The sequence below is a fragment of the Hippopotamus amphibius genome, chromosome 4, assembly GCF_030028045.1.
Source record: "Hippopotamus amphibius kiboko isolate mHipAmp2 chromosome 4, mHipAmp2.hap2, whole genome shotgun sequence".
Taxonomy (NCBI): Eukaryota; Metazoa; Chordata; class Mammalia; order Artiodactyla; family Hippopotamidae; genus Hippopotamus; species Hippopotamus amphibius.
Genome location: NC_080189.1, coordinates 165,846,786 through 165,870,802, shown reverse-complemented (window position 1 = coordinate 165,870,802; position 24,017 = coordinate 165,846,786). Strand labels below are relative to the sequence as shown.

The following is a 24,017-nucleotide window of genomic DNA, read 5'->3' as shown; positions in this document are numbered from 1 at the left end:
TAATATGCAGTATCAAAACTAAATAGGATTGTTGTACCTGCAGTATTACAGAAATTCAGGGGAACAAACTGGATACCTTAATAAAAGTAATAAAGATGCACCTGTTTCTATTAGACAAGGATTTGAGAACCTATTTTGTCTCAGGCACTGTATTAGGCACCTTTTACATATTATATATGTAATACATTTATTATACTTCTGTTCATTTCACAAATGAGGCAATTGAGCCTCCGATAGATTATTTGATTTGCTTTGCTTGGATTCTGGAGTCAAAAGAGTGGTCTTCAGCCCCAGGTCTTCTGACTCCAAATCCCAGTCCTGCCCACTACAAAGAGGCCATATTGTGGTCTCTGACTGCCCTCTAATAGGGTTTGATTTATGGTTAGTATTTTTAGTTTGGGTATCATATAAGCAAACTTTATTATTACTCATCTCTTTAAATGTTCAAAGGGTTCTATTATCGTTCTTAGTTTTTTTTCAAAATATAATGGCCTTTACGTTATTGTTGAGGTAAGAGGTAGTTGTATCTGTGATTCCTATAAATGTACGTATGCAATGTGAATTATCACTGATAATCAAGGGGATAGTGTTAACTCAGGTTTTGCATCATAGATTTAAAATTCTGGATACTTAAGCATTTTCACGTGGCATTTAGATAAAAGGCACTTAAACATGTAGAGAAGACCCATTGGGGCCTTGTAGTAATACTTTGTCTAAGATATATGTGTAAAAGCTTTTTAGAATTAAAGAATATTAGAGCTGGAGGGGCCTGATTGAATAATTTAGTCCGGAAATTTTCAACTGCAGTCTTGACACATTTGGGAATAATATAAAAATAAGCCAGAGTAGGTTCACTGTAATCCATGTAATTATGTCACTGGGTTGATTCCAATATGAAATATTTTGATACATTCATACTATTCTATAGTATTTTTCTTTTTTGTAATAATGTATTATTATGTCAGCATATACAATTTTACCTCTGCTACATAGTATCCCAATGACTAGATACTTTTAATGTATCATCCCTTATCAGTGGATTTGTGTTTTTTTTTTTATTGCTGTAAATAATTCTGCAACGAAGCTCTTTTACCTACATCTACACACAAGATGTTTACATACATCTTTTGTTTTCCTAGGATAATAGTCATAGAAGTAGAATCTCTGGGTCAAAACATGTGCATATTACTTTTTTTACTTGCCAGATTGTTCTCTAGAAAAGCTGTTCTAGTTAATATTCTTACAGCAAGGTGCCCCTTGTCAACTCTGGTGGTGAGAGCTTTTTTCCATAGGTACAAAACAGATAAAAAAGAATATCATTATTTTAATTTGCAATTCTTTAATTAGTGAAATAGAGTACATTACATGTTTTTTTAGGGCCATTTGTATTCTTTGACTCGCCTGTTGATCTTGTATACCTTTTATTACTGGAAAGTTCTTTTTTCTATTTTTTTTAAAAGATATGATGAATTCTTTGGTTTTCATATAATGCAAATATTTTTCTTAGTTCTTACTTTAGTTTTCTAACTTTGTTTCTCGTGTCTTCTTAATAATTATGAATGATCCTAAGAGGCTCATCGGGCCCTTCTCAGATATTAACACTTCCCTGAAATTCATACAACCCTTGATGTATGTCTGAACAATACTGGTACTTGGATGGTTTGGGGGATGGGAGTATTTGTGGTTATATGAATCCGTTTAGCTGATGAACATTTAGAATCTACTTTATGCACAGTGTTTGCCATGAAACAGTTGCTTATGAAGGAATGAATGCATAGATGAATGAACAGGTGAATTAAAGCTAAGCCTGAACTAGGCTGTTAATGAAGAGAGACTTCGTGGAAGAAATGCACTATGATTATGACTATAAAAAAGAAGAGATAATTTTATAGATTGTAGGAAGAAGGAGAAACCTTGATGGTGGGAGAGTGAAGGCTTTAAAATGGCAAAAATGGGTTAGCTTATGAGCAGCAATTGGTACATTAAAACAGTACTGAGAATGGACACAGATAGTAAAGAGCCTAGATAATTTGGAGTGTATAGAGCTTTGTAGTACAGATAAATAATAATTGAGGAATATAGGTAGCTGCAAACAGCAATGAGAAAATGATTTGCAGTAATTCAAGCAAACCTTCTAGGTTTGATTCAGTTATGTTTTAACACATTCATGTGAAATTGAAGTGATTATCCTTGTTTACTCTGTAAGACATATTATCAAGAATTCATATTTATACTATTTTGCAGTTCAATCCATATTGTCTGAGGACTTAAGATAATTAATTTAGGGTATTTACCACAAGAATTATTTCATCCAACAATTATTTAATTAGAATCACCAATTGCAAAGTCCTGTACTTTGAAATTTGTGTCTGGATTAATCAGATAGTGTAATAAGGAAAATTTAATTGTAAATTCATTAAAAAACATTCTAGCTACATGCTAAGCACTGTGCTAGGTGTTGAAATACAACCATGAACAAAGTCAATGGAGTCTATGATGAGATTTAGAGTTTAGTAAGGAGACAGACAAGTAAACAGCCAGTTAGCTAACTCTGGGCTGTGAGGAACTGGTGTTCAAGGTGGGCACTTGGCCCGGTGTTAAGGTGGGGGCACTGAAGGAAGGCTTTCTAGGAGAAGTTTGCTGTGAACTGAGACTTGAAGGACAAGTAAGAGTTAGCTAAAGGAAAAGGAGTGAGAAGAATGTTCTAGGTGGTGAATCCAGCATAAGTATGATGGTGAGATGAGCACAGCATATTTGGGAAATCAAAAAAAAATTCTGTGGCAGGAATAATTACATATCATGGACATGTTTAATTATTGTCTTGCTATAAATATGGAGCTATAAGAATGCAGAGGAAGGAAAGATCACTTCTGCTTGGAGATGGAAGGCTTCACTGAGATTGTATTCTTTGACCTATAGCTGGAAAGATGCATGGAATTTAAATAGGTGGCAGTGGTCGACATCAGATGCCATTTCAGTCAGAACTAATGATATTAGTGAGGGATGGAAGTGGTAGGAGAATAGCTGGTGTAATAGCTAAATGTAAGCCTTATATTTTCTATGGTTCTTTCATTATGAGAAGGGTGGCTTGATGAGGGTCTTGAATTCCTGCTTCGAGAACCTAGACTCAATCATGTGGGCAGTGGAGTGTCAGTGAAGGTTGTGATGGATAGAAAAAGACTCAGAGTTAGAGAAACCATTATAGTGACTAGTAACGAGTTAAGAAAAGTCCTGAATTGTGAATGGTGCCCATGGTAATGAGAAGGGATACATGGTTAGGAATCTGGGCTTTGAAGAAAGGCTCACGACTCTTGGCTCTGCCATTGGAAGCTGCGTAAGCATATTTCTAAGTGCAATAAAAGTGTATTCTAGCTCATTATTATAGAAGAGTTAAAGGGAGATCTGAAGATGTAAAGTAAAAGTGGAGGAAGAAAGAAATATGGGGATTGAGAAAAGAGTGGGGGAAAAAGAATACTCTTTTTTTTTTTTTTTTTTTATAAAGTTTAAGGGTTTAGGATATGGTTTCTGGGAAAAAAAAAAAAAAGGTGCTTTTCTGCCTGAAAGAGATTGTAAATATTCCTAACAAGAGACAGGATTATTTAAAAGTCATCTTAAAATAGCTGTAGAAAGTCAGACTGATAGATTTACATAATTCATACTCGATTATCTTATGCTGTATTCATTATATAAACCTTTATTTTTGAGTAAATGGCTACGTATGGAATAGTCTGGCCTTAAATGCACTGGTTGTGTGTGTATGGTGGGGGAAATTGATCGTAAGAAATACTGTAGGAAAGACAAAAAAACCCCAAAAAACCCAAACATTTCAGTGACTGGGCAATGTATTTGGAATTTACACAGTTCTTTTGCATCTAAGAATGCAGTGAAAAGGCATAGAGACACAAGCTATAGGTTCTAGTTCTGTTATTGTAACTTTTTATCAAAGCAATCATGGGTAAGTATTTTACTCAAAACTTTGTTTCCCTTTAGAAACAAAAGTAAAGCCTTGTAATTATACCAACATTACAGGATTCAAATAGAGTTCAAAAGAGAAAATGCTAATGAAAATTCTTTGTAAGCTGTAAAGCAGTATGCAAATTTAAGGAATAAATAGCCATAAGAAATATTTCCCTTTCTAAAAGTTTTTAGTGTTTTGTTCACTAGGAAAGTCAAGAGGAGTTTCTGTTTCTACTTTAAAAACTAGGAGGAACTCGAGGAGGGGGGAGTCAAGGAAGGGAGGGAATACGGGGATATGTGTATAAAAACAGATGATTGAACCTGGTGTACCCCCCCCCAAAAAAAAAAACTAGGAGGAAGAAAACTAATAAGCTTTATGATACACCTAAGAAATATCATGCTTCTTATGAAAAACTTAATGTTATAGGAAACCAATAAATAGCCCCAACTGATATTTATGATTACTTTCTCAAAAATTGGTGGCCTGTCACTTGTTATATCAATTGTTAATGCTTATTTTCTGCATCGTAATATGAATCTGTCCTTTTTTGCTTCTACCCTCAAAAGACAGTCTGAAACCAACCTGTTTTCTCAAGAAGAGCAGGCTTGAGAGGAAACCTCAGTAAATTAACCATCTTCTGAACCAAATCAAATGACTTACTAGTAAACTGTATATATCAGTTAGCCTTTGCTGTGTAATAAATAAAACCTTGCAGACATACAACAGTAAACTTTCAAAGTCTGCTTACCTGGCTAGACTTGTTTGTCTGGGCTCAGCTGGCTAGTCTGCTGATGTAAGCTGGAACCCACTGGGGCAACCATGTATCCCACACCTTCCAATGGGGTAGCCTGGGCATGTCCTCATGGTGATGGAAGAGTTGTGGGGGAGCAAGTTCCAATGTGTAATTCCATTTCAAGCATGTTGTTGTGCCATGTCTGCTAAAATCCTATTGGCCAAAGTAGGTCAAATAGCTGAGCCCAGAGGCAGGGGCCTGGGCAGGTAACTCCACCTATAGTAAGAGGGCAGTGCATCTTGGGAGGGGTGAAGAATTGGAGCCAAATTATGGAGGGTACAATACTTTGTTCTGCATTTAATTTCTTCTATATACCACAGGGGGAAAACATTCTAAGTAGTTTGCTGAAAATCAAGTCCTTTTGCTCAAGGACTTGTATCTTGTTCCAGTTTTATAGTCTATAGGCATGGCTAATATCAAAGCTGTATTACCCAATTTCCCTTCTGGTCTATAGAGGAAAGCATTATCTCTTGAGCATTTAACCTTGATTAATTCTTCACAGTTGAATTGCTTATTTTTAACTGGGGAATGAGATTGATAAACTTCTTTTGTCTTGGTTCTTTAATCAAAATAGGGTTGCAGGGACTTCCCTGGTGGTCCAGTGGCTAGATTCCGTGCTCCCAATGCAGGGGGCTGGGGTTTGATCCCTGGTCAGGGAACTAGATACCACATACCACTACTAAAGATCCCGCACGTGACAACAAAGATGCCACATACTGCAACTAAGACCCAGCCCGGCCAAATAAATAAGTAAATATTAAAAAAAACAAAACAAAAAAGGAAAATAAAATAGGGTTGCAAAATCAACTGCTAATCTGATAACACACTGCTGAAGCAGGCCTGGTGGGGATTGCAAAGGGCAAACAGGAAGGTGCAAGACTGACTCTAGGGCAGCCACTATTTACATCTGTGTTGCCATGGGAAAACTCATCCCAGTGCTGCCAGGTCTTTGGATTTTTCAAGAGAGACTGGAAATTAGATTTTTTATGTGAAGTCTCTTTGTTTTCAAATTGAAGTTTTAATATAACACAATGAGTGCTACTTTAAAATACATATTGGCTGGATTTGGTCTGTAGTTCTCTACTTTTTATCCTCTGATTTAAACAAAATGTTAGAAACTCGGGGATTCTAGCTCTGTCTTTGCTCAGCCTGATCTCTTGCCCAATTTGGGGCAGTTTGGACAATTATTAGGGGTTGTCTCACCCCCAGAAAGCTTCATTATTGTCTGCTATCTTGGGAATAGTGTAGTTTATATTTATTTTTTTATCTGTCAACAAATAGTATGCAGTTCTAGGGCTTAACTACAAGTAAGACATCCATCTTCTGTTTTTTAGCATCCATTTCTATTTTCTTTTTTCCCTCTTGGATTTTTTGTTTATTGTTTTTTTATCTTGACACGTTTTACTTTTAATTTAATTTTGTAAACTGCCTCATTTATTTTAGAAATGTGTGTAGGTGTATAAATCTAAAATATCTGTGTCATTCAGCTGGTGAGACAGGGAAAGTGTTATTAAGTAACTTTATTTTCTTTTAAAACTGCACTGATTTTTGACAACTGGTGTGCATATAATCAAGCAGCTACTAGTTTTATCTCCATGTCTGAGCAAACAGTCATTTTGTATGCCACATAGCCTTTTCCAGAAGTGCCCCTGCCCCCTGCTTGATGGGCGCAGGTCCATGTGACTGCCCTCTTACTCCAGCAAGGGGAGCAAAGTGGAGCCTGGGTGCTGAGTCTGCCTGGCGTTTTCCATGAATAGAGGTGTGTCTATATGAGAGAGAGAGAGGAGGGAAGGGTGGGAGGGGAGAAGGGGGCGAGAGGAAGAGAGGAAATGAATGGCAGCAACAGGAATAAGTGGAACATACATAAAAAAATCAAATCTTGTATATCTGGAGTGTGTGTGTGTGTGTATATATATATGTATGGATGTATGTATTTAATGTTAATTCTTTAAGTCAGAAGTTCTCAACTGGGAATGATTTTACTCACCCACCTGTCCCTGTCTCAGGGAACATTTAGGAATATCTGGAGAGTTTTAAATCCATGCCCTGGTGGAAGGATGGGAGAGCTCTGTCTCTTCTCTAGTTCCTCTGAGACAGTTGTTTTTTTAACTGAATCTTGTTGCTTTGTCTCATCCATCTGTCAAACTTCTTCTCATCCTTCCAGATGGGTGGAAGGATCCTGACCTGAATCCCCTGGCATTTTGTCAAATTACTTAGCTTACCATATATAGAACTTTTACAAGTCTTTCTCTCTTATCACGGACTGTGACTTATTTACTTTTATCTTTCATTTCTATTGCAGTGACGATTCCGTAAGTGATGAATGCATGCATCTGTGTGTCTCTGATTCTGTTTCCTGTGTCTTATATTATCTCCCGACTTAGCTGAGAACTGGCTGCTGGACTGGACAGTTGACTTTGATTTTTTTTTTTTTTTTTTTTTTGTGAGGAGACAGCCCTCATTATGTTTAATTTTGTTCCCCAGCAAAAGATAATAAATTCAAATTGTAATATCACAGTGAAATATTTAGTTATTCAGGAGCAGGGCAAGACATTAAAATTAGCTCCCTCTTATGCATCTTCATTTAGGTGGTAATAGATGCAGTTGAGTAGCTCAGGCAGTCTTAAGCTAAAGATTTGATGTGAGATCTCAACCACTCTGTCAACTTGGAAAAATGTCCCCGCCATGTGGAGCTTGTCTTGGGTTGTGGGAGGGTGATGACTGGAGGTTTGGTGTTCTTGATTCACTCCCAGTCCAGCGGATCTCTGCTCAGTGCCAGGTATGTTCGAGTTCTGGGCCTTGTGGTGCCAACAGTGAATAGGCAGAGTAAGTGCCTCCCCTCATGGAACTTACACTGAAGCAAAATCCACACTTCTCTTAGCCTTGCAGCTCTCCACAGGCTGTCCCCAGCCTGCTTCTCAGACTTCATCCTGTGCCACCTTTCTCCTTGTTCATTGTGTTCCTGCCTTTTGCTGTTTCTCAAACCTGCCAAACTCCTTCCTACTTAACATGCTGTGCATTTGCTCTTCCACTCATCTAGAATTTTGTTCCCCCCAGATCTCCATGTGACTGGTTCCTTCTCATCATTAAGTTCTCAGATTAAGAGAGCCCTGTCCTAGCCACCTTTCTCTAAAAAACTCTCCCAAATGCAGTTACTCTAGTTTTTAAATATTTTTTTAAAAATTTTAATTTTATTGGAGTATAGTTGATTTACAATGTTGTGTTAGTTTCAGGTGTGCAGCAGAGTGATTAGGTTATACATATATTCACCCTTTTTTAGATTCTTTTCTCATATAGGTTATCACAGAATATTGAGTTCCCTGTGCTAAACAGTAGGTCCGTGTTGGTTATCTATTTTATATATAGTAATATGTGTGTGTTCATCCAAAACTCCTGATTTATCCCTCCCCTGCACGTTTCCCCTTTGGTAACCATAAGTTTGCTTTCAATATCTGTAAGTCTGTTTCTGTTTTGAGAATAATTTTGTTTATATCTTTTTTAAAAAATTAGATCCCACATATGAGTGATATCATATATTTGTCTTTGTCTGAGTTACTTCACTCAGTGTGATGATCTCTAGTTCCCTCCACATTACTGCTAATGGCATTATTTCTTTCTTTTTTATGGCTGAGTAATATTCCATTGTATATATGTACCACATTGTCTTTATCCATTCCTCTGACGAAGGATGTTTAGGTTGCTTCCATGTCCTGGCTGTTGTATATAGTGCTGCAGTGAACATTGGATGCATGTATCCTTTTGGATTATGGTTTTCTCCAGATATATGCCCAAGAGTGAGATTGCTGGGTCATAGGGTAGTTCTATTTTTAGTTTTTTAAGGAACCTCCATACTTTTCTCCATAGTGGTTGTACCAATTTACATTTCAGCAGTGCAGGAGAGTTCCCTTTTCTCCAGCATTTATTGTTTGTAGACTTTTTGATGATGGCCATTCTGACTGGTATTAGGTGATACCTCATTGTAGTTTTGATTGCATATCTCTAATAATTAGTGATGCTGAGCATCTTTTCATATGTTTTTGACCATCTGTTTCTCTTCTTTGGAGAAATGTCTTTTTGGGTCTTCTGCCCATTTTTTGATTGGGTTGTTTGTTTTTTTGACATAATGCTGCATGAGCTGTTTGTATATTTTGGAGATTAATCCCTTGTCAGTTGCTTCATTTGCAAATATTTTCTCCCCTTCTGTGGGTTGTCTTTTTATTTTGTTTATGGTTTCCTTTGCTGTGCAGAAGCATTTAATTTTGATTAGGGCACATTTGTTTATTTTTGTTTTTACTTTCATTATTCTAGGAGGATCAAAAAAGATATTGCTGTGATTTATGTTAAAGAGTGTTCTGCCTGTTTTCCTCTAAGAGTTTTTTTAGTGTCTGGCCTTACATTTAGGTTTTTGATCCATTTTGAGTTTATTTTTGTGTATGGTGTTAGAGAGTGTTCTAATTTCATCCTTTTACATGTAGCTGTGCAGTTTTCCCAGCGCCACTTATTGAAGAGATGGTCTTTTCTACATTATATAGTCTTGCCTTCTTTGTTGTAGATTAATTGACCATAAGTGTGTGAGTTTATTTCTGGGCTTTCTATCCTAGTCCATTGATCTATATTGCTGTTTTTGTGCCAGTACCATACTATTTTGATGACTATAGCTTTGTAGTATAGTCTGAAGTCAGGGAGTCTGATTCCTCCAGCTCCATTTTCTTTCTCAGGATTGCTTTAGCTATTTGGGGTCTTTTGTGTCCCCATATAAATTAAAAATTTTTTTGTTCTGGTTCTGTGAGAAATGCCATTGGTCATTTGATAGAGATTGCATTGAATCTGTGGATTGCCTTGTACAGTATAGTTGTTTTGATGATATTGATTCTTCTAATCCAACTTTTATCTTTTATGAATTTACCAAAAGGGTTTGAGGAGATGAAGTTACAGAGGAGGATAGGTACAGATAATAATTGTACATGGTAACCTCTGCTGGTTTGTTACATTTTCCTCTTGAAGGATGAAGCAGTCACACATCCTGTAGCTATTGAAACTGAGAAATGTATTAAAATTTTTGAACTTGGTTAGTGATTAAGCTTAAAATACACTCCCTAGTTCCCCTGACCCCTTTTAAATATCAACATCATTACCTTGAATATGTCCTTTGAGGACAGCTGCCTTGGACAGGGACAGCTGAGGCACTTGGAGGCCACAGAAGCAATCACCTACTTAACGTGCACTCGTCAGCCTTTGTGAAGTATCACCCCTGATGCTGGGTGCTTATCTTTTATGGAACAGCTTGCAAATCCTAATTGTTTTAAACTGGCTCTGAGGAAACGAGGCTTGAGAATCAATAAATTACAGCTCTCATACATACAAAGTGCATCATTATAATGAAGACAATCTGATGTCTCTTTAGGTCAAATAACAAAAGAGGTGGACTTGAGTTTGTAAAAGACTCACTGCCAGTCCTCTTATTACAGAGTTGAAATTACAGGGATGAATGCAGTTTTACTCTCTTGCAGTGTTCAGGTTTGCAAATGGGCATTTTTTTTTGATGGATAGATGCTCAATGGGAGTGAACTGATGAGAGCTTCATTACTTGCTCTGGTGGCCGTATGTCTTCTTTATAAGGTTCATTAAGGCAGAAGCAACAATATTTATACCTTTAAATACTGATGTGTTGGGAACAGCTAAATAAACTATTCTAAGAATTGTACCATCTGTTTTCAGACCCATAGCTTTCTCTAAGACACTAGAGACTTTCGCCCAAGGTCACTCATCTTAGTCCTCTCTAGAATCTTGGAAGAAGCTCAGCATCTGAAAAGCAGACAGCATAAATAAATAGTACTGCTTTCTCATCGGAGATAAATTTTGTTGTACCAGTAGGTGGTAGTAAGCTGCAGAGAGTATTTACTGCTTTTTCTCCAGTTAAAGGAAATGCCCTTCTCACATTTAATCAGGATTTAGATGATTGAGTTTCTTTAAATTGTTCTTTAAGAGTTCTTTAATCATTTCTCAAATTTAGCAATTCTTTTGTCAACAAACATCATGCTAAAATTTCTTATGATAATGAGAAGGAAATTATAATCCAAATGAACTTTTTCCTTTTAACTCTTTGAAAATAATGATGAAGATTTTTCTTGAACATACTAGATGTTTTTCTTTTTTTCTTTTTATTTATTTACTTTTTAAAAATTAAAATATAGTTGATTTACAATATTATGTTAGTTTCAGTTATACAGCGGTGATTCAGTTATTAGATGTCTTTCTACTAGTCTTAATAATTCTTCTTTGGAATTCAAATTGTAATAGTGATTAAATATCATTCATGAACCACTTTAAATTTGTTTTCCAAAGCAGAATTTGATTGTATAAGCTGTGCCCATACACATTAATATATTTTCGCATAGTCCTTCAATTTTTAAGTTCATTCCAGTATATAGGATGTTTAAGAGAATCCTTTTTTTTTTAAGAACTTTTATTGAGATACAGTTAACAGACAATAAACAGCATATATTTAGAGTGTACAATTTGGTGTCCCACTCTCCCAATTCATTCCCCCCCGCAACCCTCCCCACTTTCCCCACTTGGTGTCCAGTAACATTTTTTATTTTAAAGTCTATTTTATCTGATATGAGTATTGCTACTCCAGCTTTCTTTTGATTTTCATTTGCATGGAATATCTTCTTCCATCCCCTCACTGTCAGTCTGTATGTGTCCCTAGGTCTGAAGTGGGTCTCTTGGAGACAGCATATATATGGGTCTTGTTTTTGTATCCATTCAGCCAGTCTGTGTCTTCTGGTTGGTGCATTTAGTCCATTTACATTTAAGGTAATTGTCGATATGTATGTTCCTATTACCATTATCTTAATTGTTTTGTTGTTGTTTCTGAAGGTCCTTTTTTTCTCTTCTGTTTCCTGCTTAGAGAAGTTCCTTTAGCATTTGTTGTAGGCTGGTTTGGTGGTGCTGAATTCTCTTAGCTGTTGCTTGTCTGGAAAGCTTTTGATTTCTCCCTCGAATCTGAATGAGATCCTTGCTGAGCAGAGCATTCTTGGTTGTAGGTTCTTCCCTTTCATCACTTGAAATATATCATGCCACTCCCTTCTGGCTTGCAGAGTTTCTGCTGAGAAATCAGCTGTTAACCTTATGGGATCTCCTTGGATTTATCCTGCCTGGGACTCTCTGCACTTCCTGCACTTGGGTAGCTATTTCCTTTCCCATGTTAGGGAAGTTTTCAACTATAATCTCTTCCAATATTTTCTCGGGTCCTTTCTCTCTCTCATCTCCTTCTGGGACCCCTATAATGCAAATGTTGGTGCGTTTAACATTGTCCCAGAGGTCTCTTAGGCTGTCTTCCATTCTTTTCATTCTTTTTTCTTTATTCTTTTCTGCATCAGTGATGATCACCATTCTGTCTTCCAGGTCACTTATTTGCCCTTCTGCCTGAGTTAATCTGCTATTGATTCCTTCTAGTGTATTTTTCATTTCAGTTATTGTGTTGCGTATCTCTGTTTGCTCCTTAATTCTAGGTCTTTGGTAATCTTTTCAATCTTTGCATCCAATCTTTTTTCAAAGTCCTGGATCATCTTCACCATCATTATTCTGAATTCTTTTTCTGGAAGGGTGCCTATCTCCTCTTCATTTAGTTGTTTTTTCTGGGGTTTTATCCTGTCCCTTCATCTGGTGCAAAGTCCTCTGCTTTTTCATTTTCTGTATCTTTCTGTGGCTGTGGTTTTCAGTTCCACAAGACAAAATACTGCTGATACTGCTTGATACTGCTGTCTGCCCTCTTGTGGAGGGAGCTGTCTAGGAGCCTCCTGTCTGCTTCCTGATGGCAGGGACTGATGGTGGGTAGGGCTGGGTGGGTGGAGCTCAGTAAAGCTTTAATCTGATTTGGTGGGCAGAGCTCAGTAAAACTTTAATCTGCTTGTCTGCTAATGGGTGGGGCTGTGTTCACACCTTGTTAGTTGTTTGGCCTGAGGCCACCTAGTGCTGGAGCCCACAGGCTCTTTGGTGGGGCTAATGGCAGACTCTGGGAGGGCTCACACCAATAAGTACTTCCCAAAACCCCTGCTGCCAGTGCCCCTGCCTTCTCGGTGAGCCACAGCTGCCCCCCCACCTCTGCAGGCAACCCTCCAACACCAGCAGGTAGCTCTGGTTCAGTCTCCTATGGGGTCACTGCTCCTTCCCCCTGGGTCCTGGTGAGCACATTTTTTTGTGTGCCCTCCAAGAGTGGAGTCTCCATTTCCACAAGTCCTGTGGAGGTCCTGCAATCAAATCCCGCTGGCTTTCAGAGTCTGATTCTGTGGGGATTCCTCCTCCCGTTGCTGGACTCCCAGGTTGGGAAGCCTAATGTGGGGCTCAGAACCCTCACTTTAGTGGGTGGACTTCTGCAGTATAACTGTTCTCCAGTTTGTGAGTCACCCACCCAGCATTTATGGGATTTGATTTTAACGCGATTGTGCCCCTCCTACCATCTCATTGAGGCTTCTTCTTTGTCTCTGGATGTGGGGTGTCTTTTTTGGTGAGTTCCAGTGTCTTTCTGTCAAAGATTGTTCAGTAGTTAGTTGTCGAGAATCCCTTTTTTAATATAATGACTGTCCTTCAACAAAATTGCAAAGAGAGAATCATACATAATTAAAAAAAAATCATTCTTTGAGCTCACAAACTCATAATAAATGGTTCCTTTGGCCAGCCAGTACTCTTCAGTGTGAAACATTGGAGATGGGCATTGAGATCATAATTCTTTTGCTCATCAGTTGGTGAGAACTAGTGACATGCCCCTACCAAGGTAGATACTAGGGGACTAGGAAGTATGTTCAGGTAAGTTGCCAGGAAGGAAAAGGAAACAGCTACTAGGAAAAAGAGGATTCCTAATGTATAGCTTTTATTTAAACACATTTTCCAGGTTGTCAACCTGTTATTAATCTGCTATCTCTGAAGGGGATCTTTATATTTGTTTTTCTTTCTTTAAGTATATGTTTTTCTTTCTGATTATTCAATCATTTAAAAAATTCAGGAGGATAGGAATGTTTAAAAAGCAGGAATCCATTGTAAACTCTACGTGGTAAATATACTTTTTTCTTCTTTCCCTTTTGTCGTTGTCCTTTCCTGCTCCTCTAGATTTGTATACTGGAAATTGATATTCATATACAGACATTGAGAGAGTAGCTTTGACATATATACACCTCCAAATGTAAAATAGACAGCTAGTGGGGAGCTGCTGCAGAACACAGGGAGATCAACTCGATGATGGGTGACGACCTAGAGGGCTGGGATAGGGAGGGTGGGGAGGAGTTGCGGGAGGGAGGGGATATGGGGATATATGTATACATACAGCTGATTCACTTTGGTGTACAGCAAAAACTGGTACAAGAGTGTAAAGCAATTATGTTACAATGAAGAGCTTAAAAAAAGTAACATATACAGACATCATGTAATGTTTATTGCAAAATTGGGATTCATACTTTTATGCCTTGCATTGCTATTAAATGTCTCCAGAAACATGGTTTCAGTGTCTGTGTACTGTTCCATTATATGTGTGTACTGTATTTTAACCATTCTCTTATAATTTGAAATATAAGTTGTTTTTATTTTCCCTCTATATTATAACTTCTCAACAAATATCCTTATATGTAAATTTATGTATGTATTCCAGTTGATTTTGTTAGGGGAAATTTTGGAAGTATAGTTAGTAGGTAAAATGTACAAACTGCTGACATCCAGACAATTTATATCAACTTACACATATCCATTAGGACAGGATGGGAGTGTTCCTTCCTCTACAACCTGGCTAACATAGACATAATTATTTAAAGGAAAACAACTTAATGGGCTAGGAAAGCATCTCATTGATAATTTATATTTCTTAGGTTATTAGATAGAACAGTTTTGCATGGCCATGCATATTTGTTTTCTTTTTTTAAAGAAAAAGACTACTCTCAGTATGCTTTTATCAACATGGAATGAATCTAATACTTTGGGTATGATTTCACAGGGGAGAAGATTTTCAGAGGCCTGAAAATCTTATTTTCATTAATGCGGCTGATATTAGGATAGACAAAACTTTTTTAAAACTAATTTTTTAATTGTAGTATAAAGTAGTACATTCTTAATGGTCAGTGAGGGGTGTGTAATTGGCACTTACTGTTTTGTGCTTCTCTTCTTAGTCAGTTATCTTAAGAGGCTCTCAGAAACTATCTTCATGGCCCTCCATATATTTTACTCTGGGTTCTGATGATGTGGCATGAGCCAGTCTTGCCAACTCTAGTGGCCACTGCTTTCTCATTTGTTTTAATCCTCCTCCATCAACTCCATGTCTGCGGAGTGGAGGTGTTGGCTGTTGGTAGACTGGCATTTTTTGGTAAGGTTGGACCCCTGCCACTGTAGCTGCCTTCTGCATTGTGATACCTGACCTTAGCTAACTTAGGTCAGGCATTCTGTTAACTATGAGAGGAGTGTTTGACGTTTTGAATTGTCAGTAATAGTTGTAGAAAGTGTGAAGTTTTTTTTAACAACAATGAAATACTAATCTAATTTCTATTTTTATTATAATCAGACTCTTTAAATGTCTTTAATTCAGCACTTATGACATTTATGTAAAGTCCTTTCATATGCTATAAAAGTGAATGTTTCATATGCTATTAAAAACATGTAAAATTCTCAGATATATTTCACCTTAAATCTTGATATTTCTACAGGAGTCCATCAGATGCAGGAGTTTGAATGTCTTTTATTGCTCAAAGTAATTGAAATTAAAAGCTGAAGACTTTGTGTGAACTAGTGAAATTCATGCTGCAAAGTGTGATTTTATCTAATTAAAAGTATGTAATCCTTGATAGGGGTAAGTGAGAGCATTTGTGTGTGTGTGCATTATGTGACAATTACACATAGTTTAGTTAATGCTGTTCTTAATTTTGTGTAACGCTGCTGAAATTTTCTGTTTCAAAGTTAATTCAGATACCCCATATCTTTACTTGTTAATATTTATCAACAAATTATAGTATGTGTTACATTAAGAAAGACTGCGAGGTATGTATACCTGTGGTAAAAGTATAAAAGTGTGGTATGGAGAGTTAAACACAAAATCATTCTAGTAGTTATCCCAGGGAGGGTGGAGCAGGAGTAGTACTGAGTGGAGCGTAGGGTGGGAGGGTACTAAGACTTTATTTATAGTGTTCTAAATATTTTATTAAAAATATCAGAAGCACACGTGTCGGAATGGAAAATAATGATATTGAGAATATAGTCTTAAAAATAATAGGGAAATAAGATGATAGAAACAGAATAAGAATAATAGAAAACAGAAATAGAAAAGAATAATAATATTTATTCTAGGTGGTAGATATATGCATGCTTATTATATTAGTCTCCATACTATTTTGTATTATAAACATTTTCCCAAATTATTAAAAAATAACCATAAAATTTTGTTTTCACTCTTTGTAATTAAGTTGAAACTCAGATTGTCTGCTCATTAGATGAGTCTGATATACCATTTATATCCATGGAAGTTTATGTGTAGATAACTGATTATTTTTAAAATCTTGGTACTCCAAAAAATCAGGTTGTCTCAAAGATGGTTATCTTGTTTCTTGCTCTCACCAAAAGTCTTAATAGTTAACATCTGGCTTTTCAGTGTTACCTTTTTATTCTGCCTGGTGGTATCTTAATTCCAGTTTAGTTTCCAGAATTATGACTTGTTAAAATGAAATGTATTATGCTTTTAGATACAGACTTTTGACAGATCCAGGCATAATTATTATTTTCCATCATGCAAGAGGTAGAAGGAATAAGGAAGTAAAAACTCCTTTACTCTAAGGCCAATGGTTTGATTTGATTTCAAGGCTCTTTATTATATGCAGCATAGGTATGTCACTTAGTTTTTCCCGGGTGTCTAATACAGATTTCATATTGCTGCTTGATTCCCACTCTCCCTCACTTTGATATTTTTGTGCTTAAATGAGAGGGCGTTGAGGAGACTGTAGACACATGTGAGCCATGGCCTACTGCTGCCTTTAATGACTTTTTTACTAACTGTTAAGATTGTTCACAAGTGGTATTTAGGGACAGCAGAACAGAGTGGAATGAAGAGAATACTGAAGGTAGAGAAGCCTGGCTGAATCCCAGGGCTGCATCCTGGGCCTGCTATTTATAATCACTATTTGAAATTGGACTTGTTACTTAACATCTCCCCCTTCAATATCCTCTATAGATTTGGGGTTAACTGCCCATTTTAACTGCCCATTATGAGAATTAAATTGGATTGTCTACCTGAGCATCTATAGAGTAACTGAACATTGTAGCAGGCTCTCGAAAAATGTTGATTTTTCCTGTTTTCACTAATGGAAAATGTTGCAAATCCTTTAACTTACTGTCAACAATTTTAGGTCATGTGGGATACATAGATTTATGGTTATGTTCACATGCGTGCGCATGGGCATGCAGACACACACACACACACACACACATGCAAGTGATTTCCTAAGTTTAAAGGTGAATTTACCTTTAAGATTTCTTCTTAAGTTTATTCTTTTGGTCTTAAACAATTGTGATCCTGCAGAAGTGTGGCCAAACAATTGCTCCAGCCTTTGTTTCTTGTTCATGTTTCCTGACGTCGGAGAGAGCTGCATTGTGGGCACTGTACCTTTGTACTTCTAGGCAGGAGAAGGGGGGTGAGAACCAGAGAAGAGAGGTGAGGAAGGAAGTTGAGAGGCCTGGGCGGAGGAGAGGCTCAAGTCTGACAGGTTTTCGCTGGCCCTGTCTCAGTTCAAGGAAGTTGGATATTCCATTGATTATTTTTCTGGTGCTACAAGGACAGACTGTATTTCACTTTGAAAAACCTAAACTCACAGCAGGCTTCCTTGCTTGTCTTTTTATTTAGTTTTATTTTATTTAATATTTTAAAAACATGACTATTTTCATTAAGTGCTCTAGAATCTATACCTATTTAGCAAATTCCCTTTATCTTGGCTTTAAATATATAAATTCCCGTTATATACCCATATTTAGGAATATGGTCATGTACTTCCCAGATGCGTTCAGAATAAAGATCCAAAAATTTCAGAATATTCTAGATTATTAAAGAGAGGTTTCATCATACTGTACTTAAAAAGCCAGAAAATCGGCCACATAGATTTTAGGAAGAGTTTAACAATTAATGTTAAAGATTATGTTAACTTTCTATTAAGCAGAAAATGAAATCATTGGAATACTCAAACTTTCACTTTTTTATTTTTTAATTTTTTTTAATTTTTAAAAATTTATTTTTTATTTTTTTTTATTTTTTATTTTTTTGGGGGTACACCAGGTTCAATCATCTGTTTTTATACACATATCCCCATATAAACTTTCACTTTTGATAATTGAATTTTGTCTGATGCTTCTTTGTTACAAATATATTTCATTTCTTCAATTTCCATAAAAGGTTTTCTGAAACTTTTGAGATTGTCTTGCATGAAATAATTTTCTTTTGCATTAGATTGAAAATAGAGGTAAGGATGGGAAGAAAGCATATTTAGAGACTTTTCTACTGATGAGATTATAATCCAGAATGTTCGGCTTTTATTTTGGTGGAGCTGTTAAAGATGCCATCATCTCACATACTTGTTATTGTAGAATTTGTACTTCTGTTAACAGCATTTGTTTAATTCTACTATATTTTAAGTTAAGGTGTATCAGAGTGTTCAGTGTACCATGAATGGAATACTCTTATTTTAGGTCATTGTGTGTGTGTTATATTTTTGTTTAAAGATACACATGTTCTCATAGCTTGGTAAAATGGACATCAGATATTGTTGAGACCTGCAGGTCCTAGCCTTAGAGAATATGTGTGTGTTTTTCTTTTTTTTTTTATTGTAGAGATACCAATCTATATGTCTCATATACCTTACAGTGTTGTTGGTAGAGTTATATGAGATACTGTACGTGATAGAGCTTTTAAACTTTAGGAGCATTGCACAAAACTAAGTGATTATTATTATTTGGAGTTGTAAATGTCTGAGGAATTGCTCATAAAGCAGAAAAGACAAAGGAGGGAGAATTACATGTGAAAGTGACTTGTGTTTTCAAGCTATGCGTTAGAAATTATGATATGGCAAAGGGCTAATGTAATAAATACTTTAAAAGATCAGAAAGTAAATAGTTAAATTAATCTCTTATTTCTGTGCTCTTTACTATTTGATGACCTTGACCTGGGTTTATTTTTAAGGATTTTTGTACATCAATGGCAGAATCCTCCAGTGATTCAGACCACTTCCGTTCTCGTGACCGATTGAGTCGATGGGCTGCCAGTTCAGTACACAGGGAAACTCGAAATTGTCCTACCGTGGATGTCACCGAGAAAGTCAACACTATAACAAGTACTTTACAGGTTAGTTTAGCAATGGTTGCATGTAATAGATTTTAACTAGTTTAAGCTAAGAAATAGTTTTGGTCAGTATGTTAGGTTTTCATGCCTTGGTAACAAATTACCACAAAACTAATGTCTGAAAAACCCAGAAATTAATTTTCTTACAGTTCTGAAGGTCAGAATCTGACACTGGTTTCATTGGACTGAACACAAGATGTCAGTAGGGCTGTATTCCTTTCTGGAGGCCCTAGGGAAATATCTGTTCCTCTTCCAGCTTCTAGAGGCCCTCACATTCCTTGTCTTGTAGCCCCTTCCTTCCTCTTCAAAGCCAGTAAGGGTGGGTTGAGTCCTTCTTACATCACATCACTCTGACTACTCTTTTGCTTCCCTCTTCTACTTTTAAGGATGCTTGTGATGGTGTATATTCCAGTAATCCAGGGTAATCTCCCCATCTCAAGGTCCTTAACTTAATCATATCTGCAAAATCCCTTTTGCCATATAAGGCAACATATACAGAGGTTCGAGGGATTAGGACTCGAACATCTTTGGGGGCCATTATTCTGCCTAACACAGTCAGTAAAGATATTTGAAGTATATGATAGGTTGTGGAAATGTTTTGGTATAAGGCAGTATTTCTAAATAAAATATTGTGGGAGTGAAACCAGTAACAATTACCATAGTTTAGCTTCTTGTGGACATGTGCTTTTAGAGAAGTTGTTCATATTTTGGGTAGGTAAATTATTCATGGATGAATGATATTGAGATGCGATTTTTATTTAGAGGCTAATTTTTGACAGTAGCTGGAAGTTTGAGTGGAAGCAGTTTAAATTCCCTCCATAGAAAAGGTTTTGGAAAAGAGGTGGGGGAAGGGCAAAAAGAAAACTGAAATAGAATTTTTTTCCTACCCTTTAATCTCTTACTTCTGTTTTGCCTGGATAAGCATGGATTTTGGCTTTCTATTGCTTTCGGTTAGTATGCTTCGATAAGAAGAGGCTAATTTCTGGTGGAGAAACCATAATTTGATTTAAAACCCAGAAACCTTTTTCTTTTTAAACTTATTTAAATTAACATAACATTGGATTTTTGCAGTATGAATTCTTGTACTTTCCCACTAATGGAACATATTAGTAAGTATATATGTTTGAAAGAAATGTCTCCATTGACCTCTCAGGTGAAACCTAGCATATTTAGGTGGAAAGCATTTTTATTATAATTAGAAACAAATTTGTTTATAGCTAAAAGTTAAAGGATACTTTGTTTTCCCCAATCAAGTTCTGAGGAAATGTAGTAATTAAAATAACATTGATCCTAATGATATGCTTGTCTTGAACACAATTGACTAGATTTTTCTCAGGATTTCTCTTCTATAAAGAGGGTATGAATTAGTTGAGGTGCACAAATTGATGATAAGGATTCTTTTCCAATTTATGGTTTTGTTGCCGACTTATTATGGAACCTCAGATATGGATTGAAATTTTGTACTTCAGTTTTCACATGAGTAAATTGCAGATGGATTTAAATTTCGCTGTCCGTGCTGTTTTTGTTTTTTTTTTTTCCCTGCCAGATTTTTATTATCTTCCAATCCTGGAGGTCTTCCCTAATTCAAAAGGTTTATTCACGGAATGACTAAATGTGTTAAATATGTTCTCAACAATGACTAAATGTTAGTGCTGTTAATGAGATTTATTTGATATTTATGAAGTATATTGATATCCAACTTAATTATTATATAAGTTGTACCTTTTGCAAATGGGAGACCTAGCTGTTTGATATGCTGCTAAGACTGATTGGGGAAAACATTGTTTGGAGCAATTAATTAAATCCTCTTTCTTTCTTTAGGACACCGGTCGGAACCTGAGACAAGTCGACCAGATGCTTGGACAGTATCGAGAATATAGTAATGGACAGGCGGGGGCTATAGAACATGTAAGAATGTTTTCATATGTTTGCATTTTCTCTTACCCACCTTTTTGGAAATTTAGTTGTTGAGGAGTATGGATGTGAGGTAAAGGAGATAACTATTGTGGATAGCTTTAGCTTTTCATGCTTTATTGTTATGTAGTTTAAATTTAGCTTGTCAGATGCATTGCCAACTAGTTTACATAGATTAGATTCTGTTGAATTTGAAAGCTTTACTTTTTTTTTTGGCCGCACTATGTGGCTTGTGGGATTCTAGTTCCCCGACCAGGGATTGAACCCTGGGCCCTCAGCAGTTACAGCGTGGAGTCTTAACCACTGACCTCCAGGAAATTCCCTAAAATGAATATTTTTTATTAACATTTTGCTAATTTTATCTCTTATTTCCTTCTTTTGGAATTTGCTAGCTCATCTTCTGTAAACTCTTAGAAAACCAATGAAATTTATTCCTTCATGTTTCTAATTATGAGTATACACTGTAGTAAAATTAGTATTACATGTGTGCTAAAATGGTAGTTTTATATATATCTGTGCTGTATGTGCTGTACTGAGTTGTCACATAAGTCCCAAGTTTAATTGATGATTTATTTTCTTTTTGCAAAGCAGAAGTGTAGTCATCATTTGCTTATAATTAGAAGCTAATTTCTTGAGCACAGGGAACATATTTTCTCTCTAAAGGTTTTTTACTATTATTTAGAAAATAAACTTGGATTTTCTTGCATCTGCCAAATTTTTATGAGTTGTGATGTATTTGCAGATGGAGCCATAGATTTTATATATTTGGGTAGCTCATAAAATATTTTAGATTTAACTACCTTATTAATAATGAGAGTTAATTCTTTGCTTTTTATTAGTAAAAAATTAAAGACATTATTAACTAGTAGCAGAGAACAAAGCTACTTTGTCAGATTGAATGTTGGATGAATTCCCTTGGATTGAGCAATTGGGAAACAAAACTATGTATTAGAGAAACTTCTGTACAAATAAGCTTTTAAAACAGAATGTGTTCTGCTAGAAATGGTAGACCTAGAATTGAATAACACTGAGCTCTAGGGGAGTGGTTTTATACATGGGAGGTAGGTAAACTCAACAGGTGTTTCTTTCCCATCTGAGTTGTAAGTACACAGAATGCAAAGCCACTCATATTTAAAATAGAACACAAGAAAACAAGATTCTTTCCTTTTACTTTAAGCCATTCCTTGTCTGGTCTAGAGTCTCCTCCTTTGTTTCCTCAAATTCTTGTTCTGTTAAAGTACTTGGCCCTTGCCCCCAGCGTGCCAGAGGGGGATGTCACTCATTGCCTTGTATGACAGTCCCTCAATAGAGCAATGATTTCCACCCTACCACCTGTAAGTTACCTGGGGGCGCGCCTGCCATAATCTACGGGAAGATGTGCAACTCAGAAAGAGTATTTCTCACAAGTGAATCTGACAGGCTCCTCAGTGAAAATTGCTTTCTTAGCATTAAAATACTTACTGTTATGAAATACAGCAGTAAAATGGGCATACCTAAAAATGAGTGTATATAATGTGCCAACTGTTATGAGATTTATCTGAATTTTTCCTGTTTATATTTTTTAAGTCCTCTATGTACATGATAGTGTTATCCTCTATTTTTAAAATTTTAATAACTGTGTATTCTGTTTAGGGAGGGACCCTGGAGAGTGATTATTATTATTTTTTGTTTCTTTCTTTCTTTTTGACACTGTGCTCCAGCTGATGCAAGTTCTCTTGCTGTGGAACCTGCTTTTGTTTTTTTTCGCAACATCCTGTAACAGGTTAATCCATTTAAAAATTATTATTATTGTGATTATTATTTTATTGAGGTATAGTTGCTTTCTGGTGTACAGCAAAGTGATTCGGTTACATAGACATATATATTTAAATTTTCTTTTCCATTATGGTTTATTATAGAATATTGAATATAGTTCCCTGTGCTATACTGTAGGAATGTGTTTATTTTATATATAATAGTTTGTTTTTGTTAATCTCAAACTCCTAATTTATCCCTCACCTACCCCCTTTCCCCTTTGGTAACCATAGTTTGTTTTTGTCTGTGAGCCTGTTTCTGTTTTGTAAATAGGTTCATTTGTATCATATTTTAGTTTCCACATGTAAGTAATATCATATGATATTTGTCTTCCTCCTTCTGACTTACTTCACTTAGTATTATAATCTCTAGGTCCATCCATGTTGCTGCAAATGGCGTTATTTCATTCTGTTTTGTGGCTGAGTAGTATTCCATTGTATATATATGTCACATCTTCTTTATCCATTCATCTGTCAATGGACATTTAGGTTGCTTCCATGTCTTGAATATTGTAAATAGTGCTGCTGTGAACATTGGGGTGCACGCATCTTTCCCAATTAGAGTTTTTTCTGGATACATGCCCAGGAGTGGAATTGCTGGGTCTTATGGCAATACTTTTTTTTTTTTAAAGCTCTTTATTGGAATATAATTGCTTTACATTCTTGTGCCAGTTTTTGAGGTACACCAAAGTGAATCAGCTGTATTTATACCTATATCCCCACATCCTCTCCCTCCTGTGACTCCCTCCCACCCTTCCTATCCCGGCCCTCTAAGTCATCACCCATCATCGAGTTGATCTCCCTTTGTTGTACAGCAACTTCCCACTAGCTGTCTATTTTACATTTGGTAGTGTATCTACGTCAATGCTATTCTCTCACTTCGTCCCAGCTTCCCCTTCGCCCCCCAGCCCCCTGCCCCCATGTCCTCAAGTCTGTTCTCTACATCTGCATCTTTATTCTTGCCCTGTCACTGGGTTCATCAGTACCATTTTTTTAGATTCCATATATATGAGTTAGCATACGGTATTTGTTTTTCTCTTTCTGGCTTACTTGTCATACTTCGTATGACAGTCTCTAGGTCTATCCACCTCATTACAAATAACTCAATTTCATTCCTTTTTATGGCTGAGTAATATTCCATTGTATGTATGTGCCACATCTTCTTTATCCATTCATCGTTGATGGCCATTTAGGTTGCTGGCA

The 24,017-nt window shown here is 36.3% G+C and overlaps 1 protein-coding gene across 6 annotated transcripts in view; it reads left to right on the top strand.

The window, feature by feature from the left end:
* CEP128 (centrosomal protein 128) overlaps positions 1-24,017 on the top strand; it is a 437,525-nt gene that overhangs the window by 2,161 nt on the left and 411,347 nt on the right. For 4 of the 6 annotated variants that reach the window (XR_009053322.1, XM_057733202.1, XM_057733201.1 and 1 more), the window contains exons 3-5: positions 15,440-15,582; positions 18,949-19,110; positions 20,929-21,015. Coding sequence is in view for 5 of the 6 variants with exons in the window: in XM_057733202.1 (XP_057589185.1) it covers positions 18,964-19,110; positions 20,929-21,015 (234 nt within the window). In the remaining variant the exon portion in view is untranslated. The remainder of the gene's footprint in view (positions 1-15,439; positions 15,583-18,948; positions 19,111-20,928; positions 21,016-24,017) is intronic. The other 2 variants (XM_057733203.1, XM_057733204.1) reach the window with 1 other exon arrangement.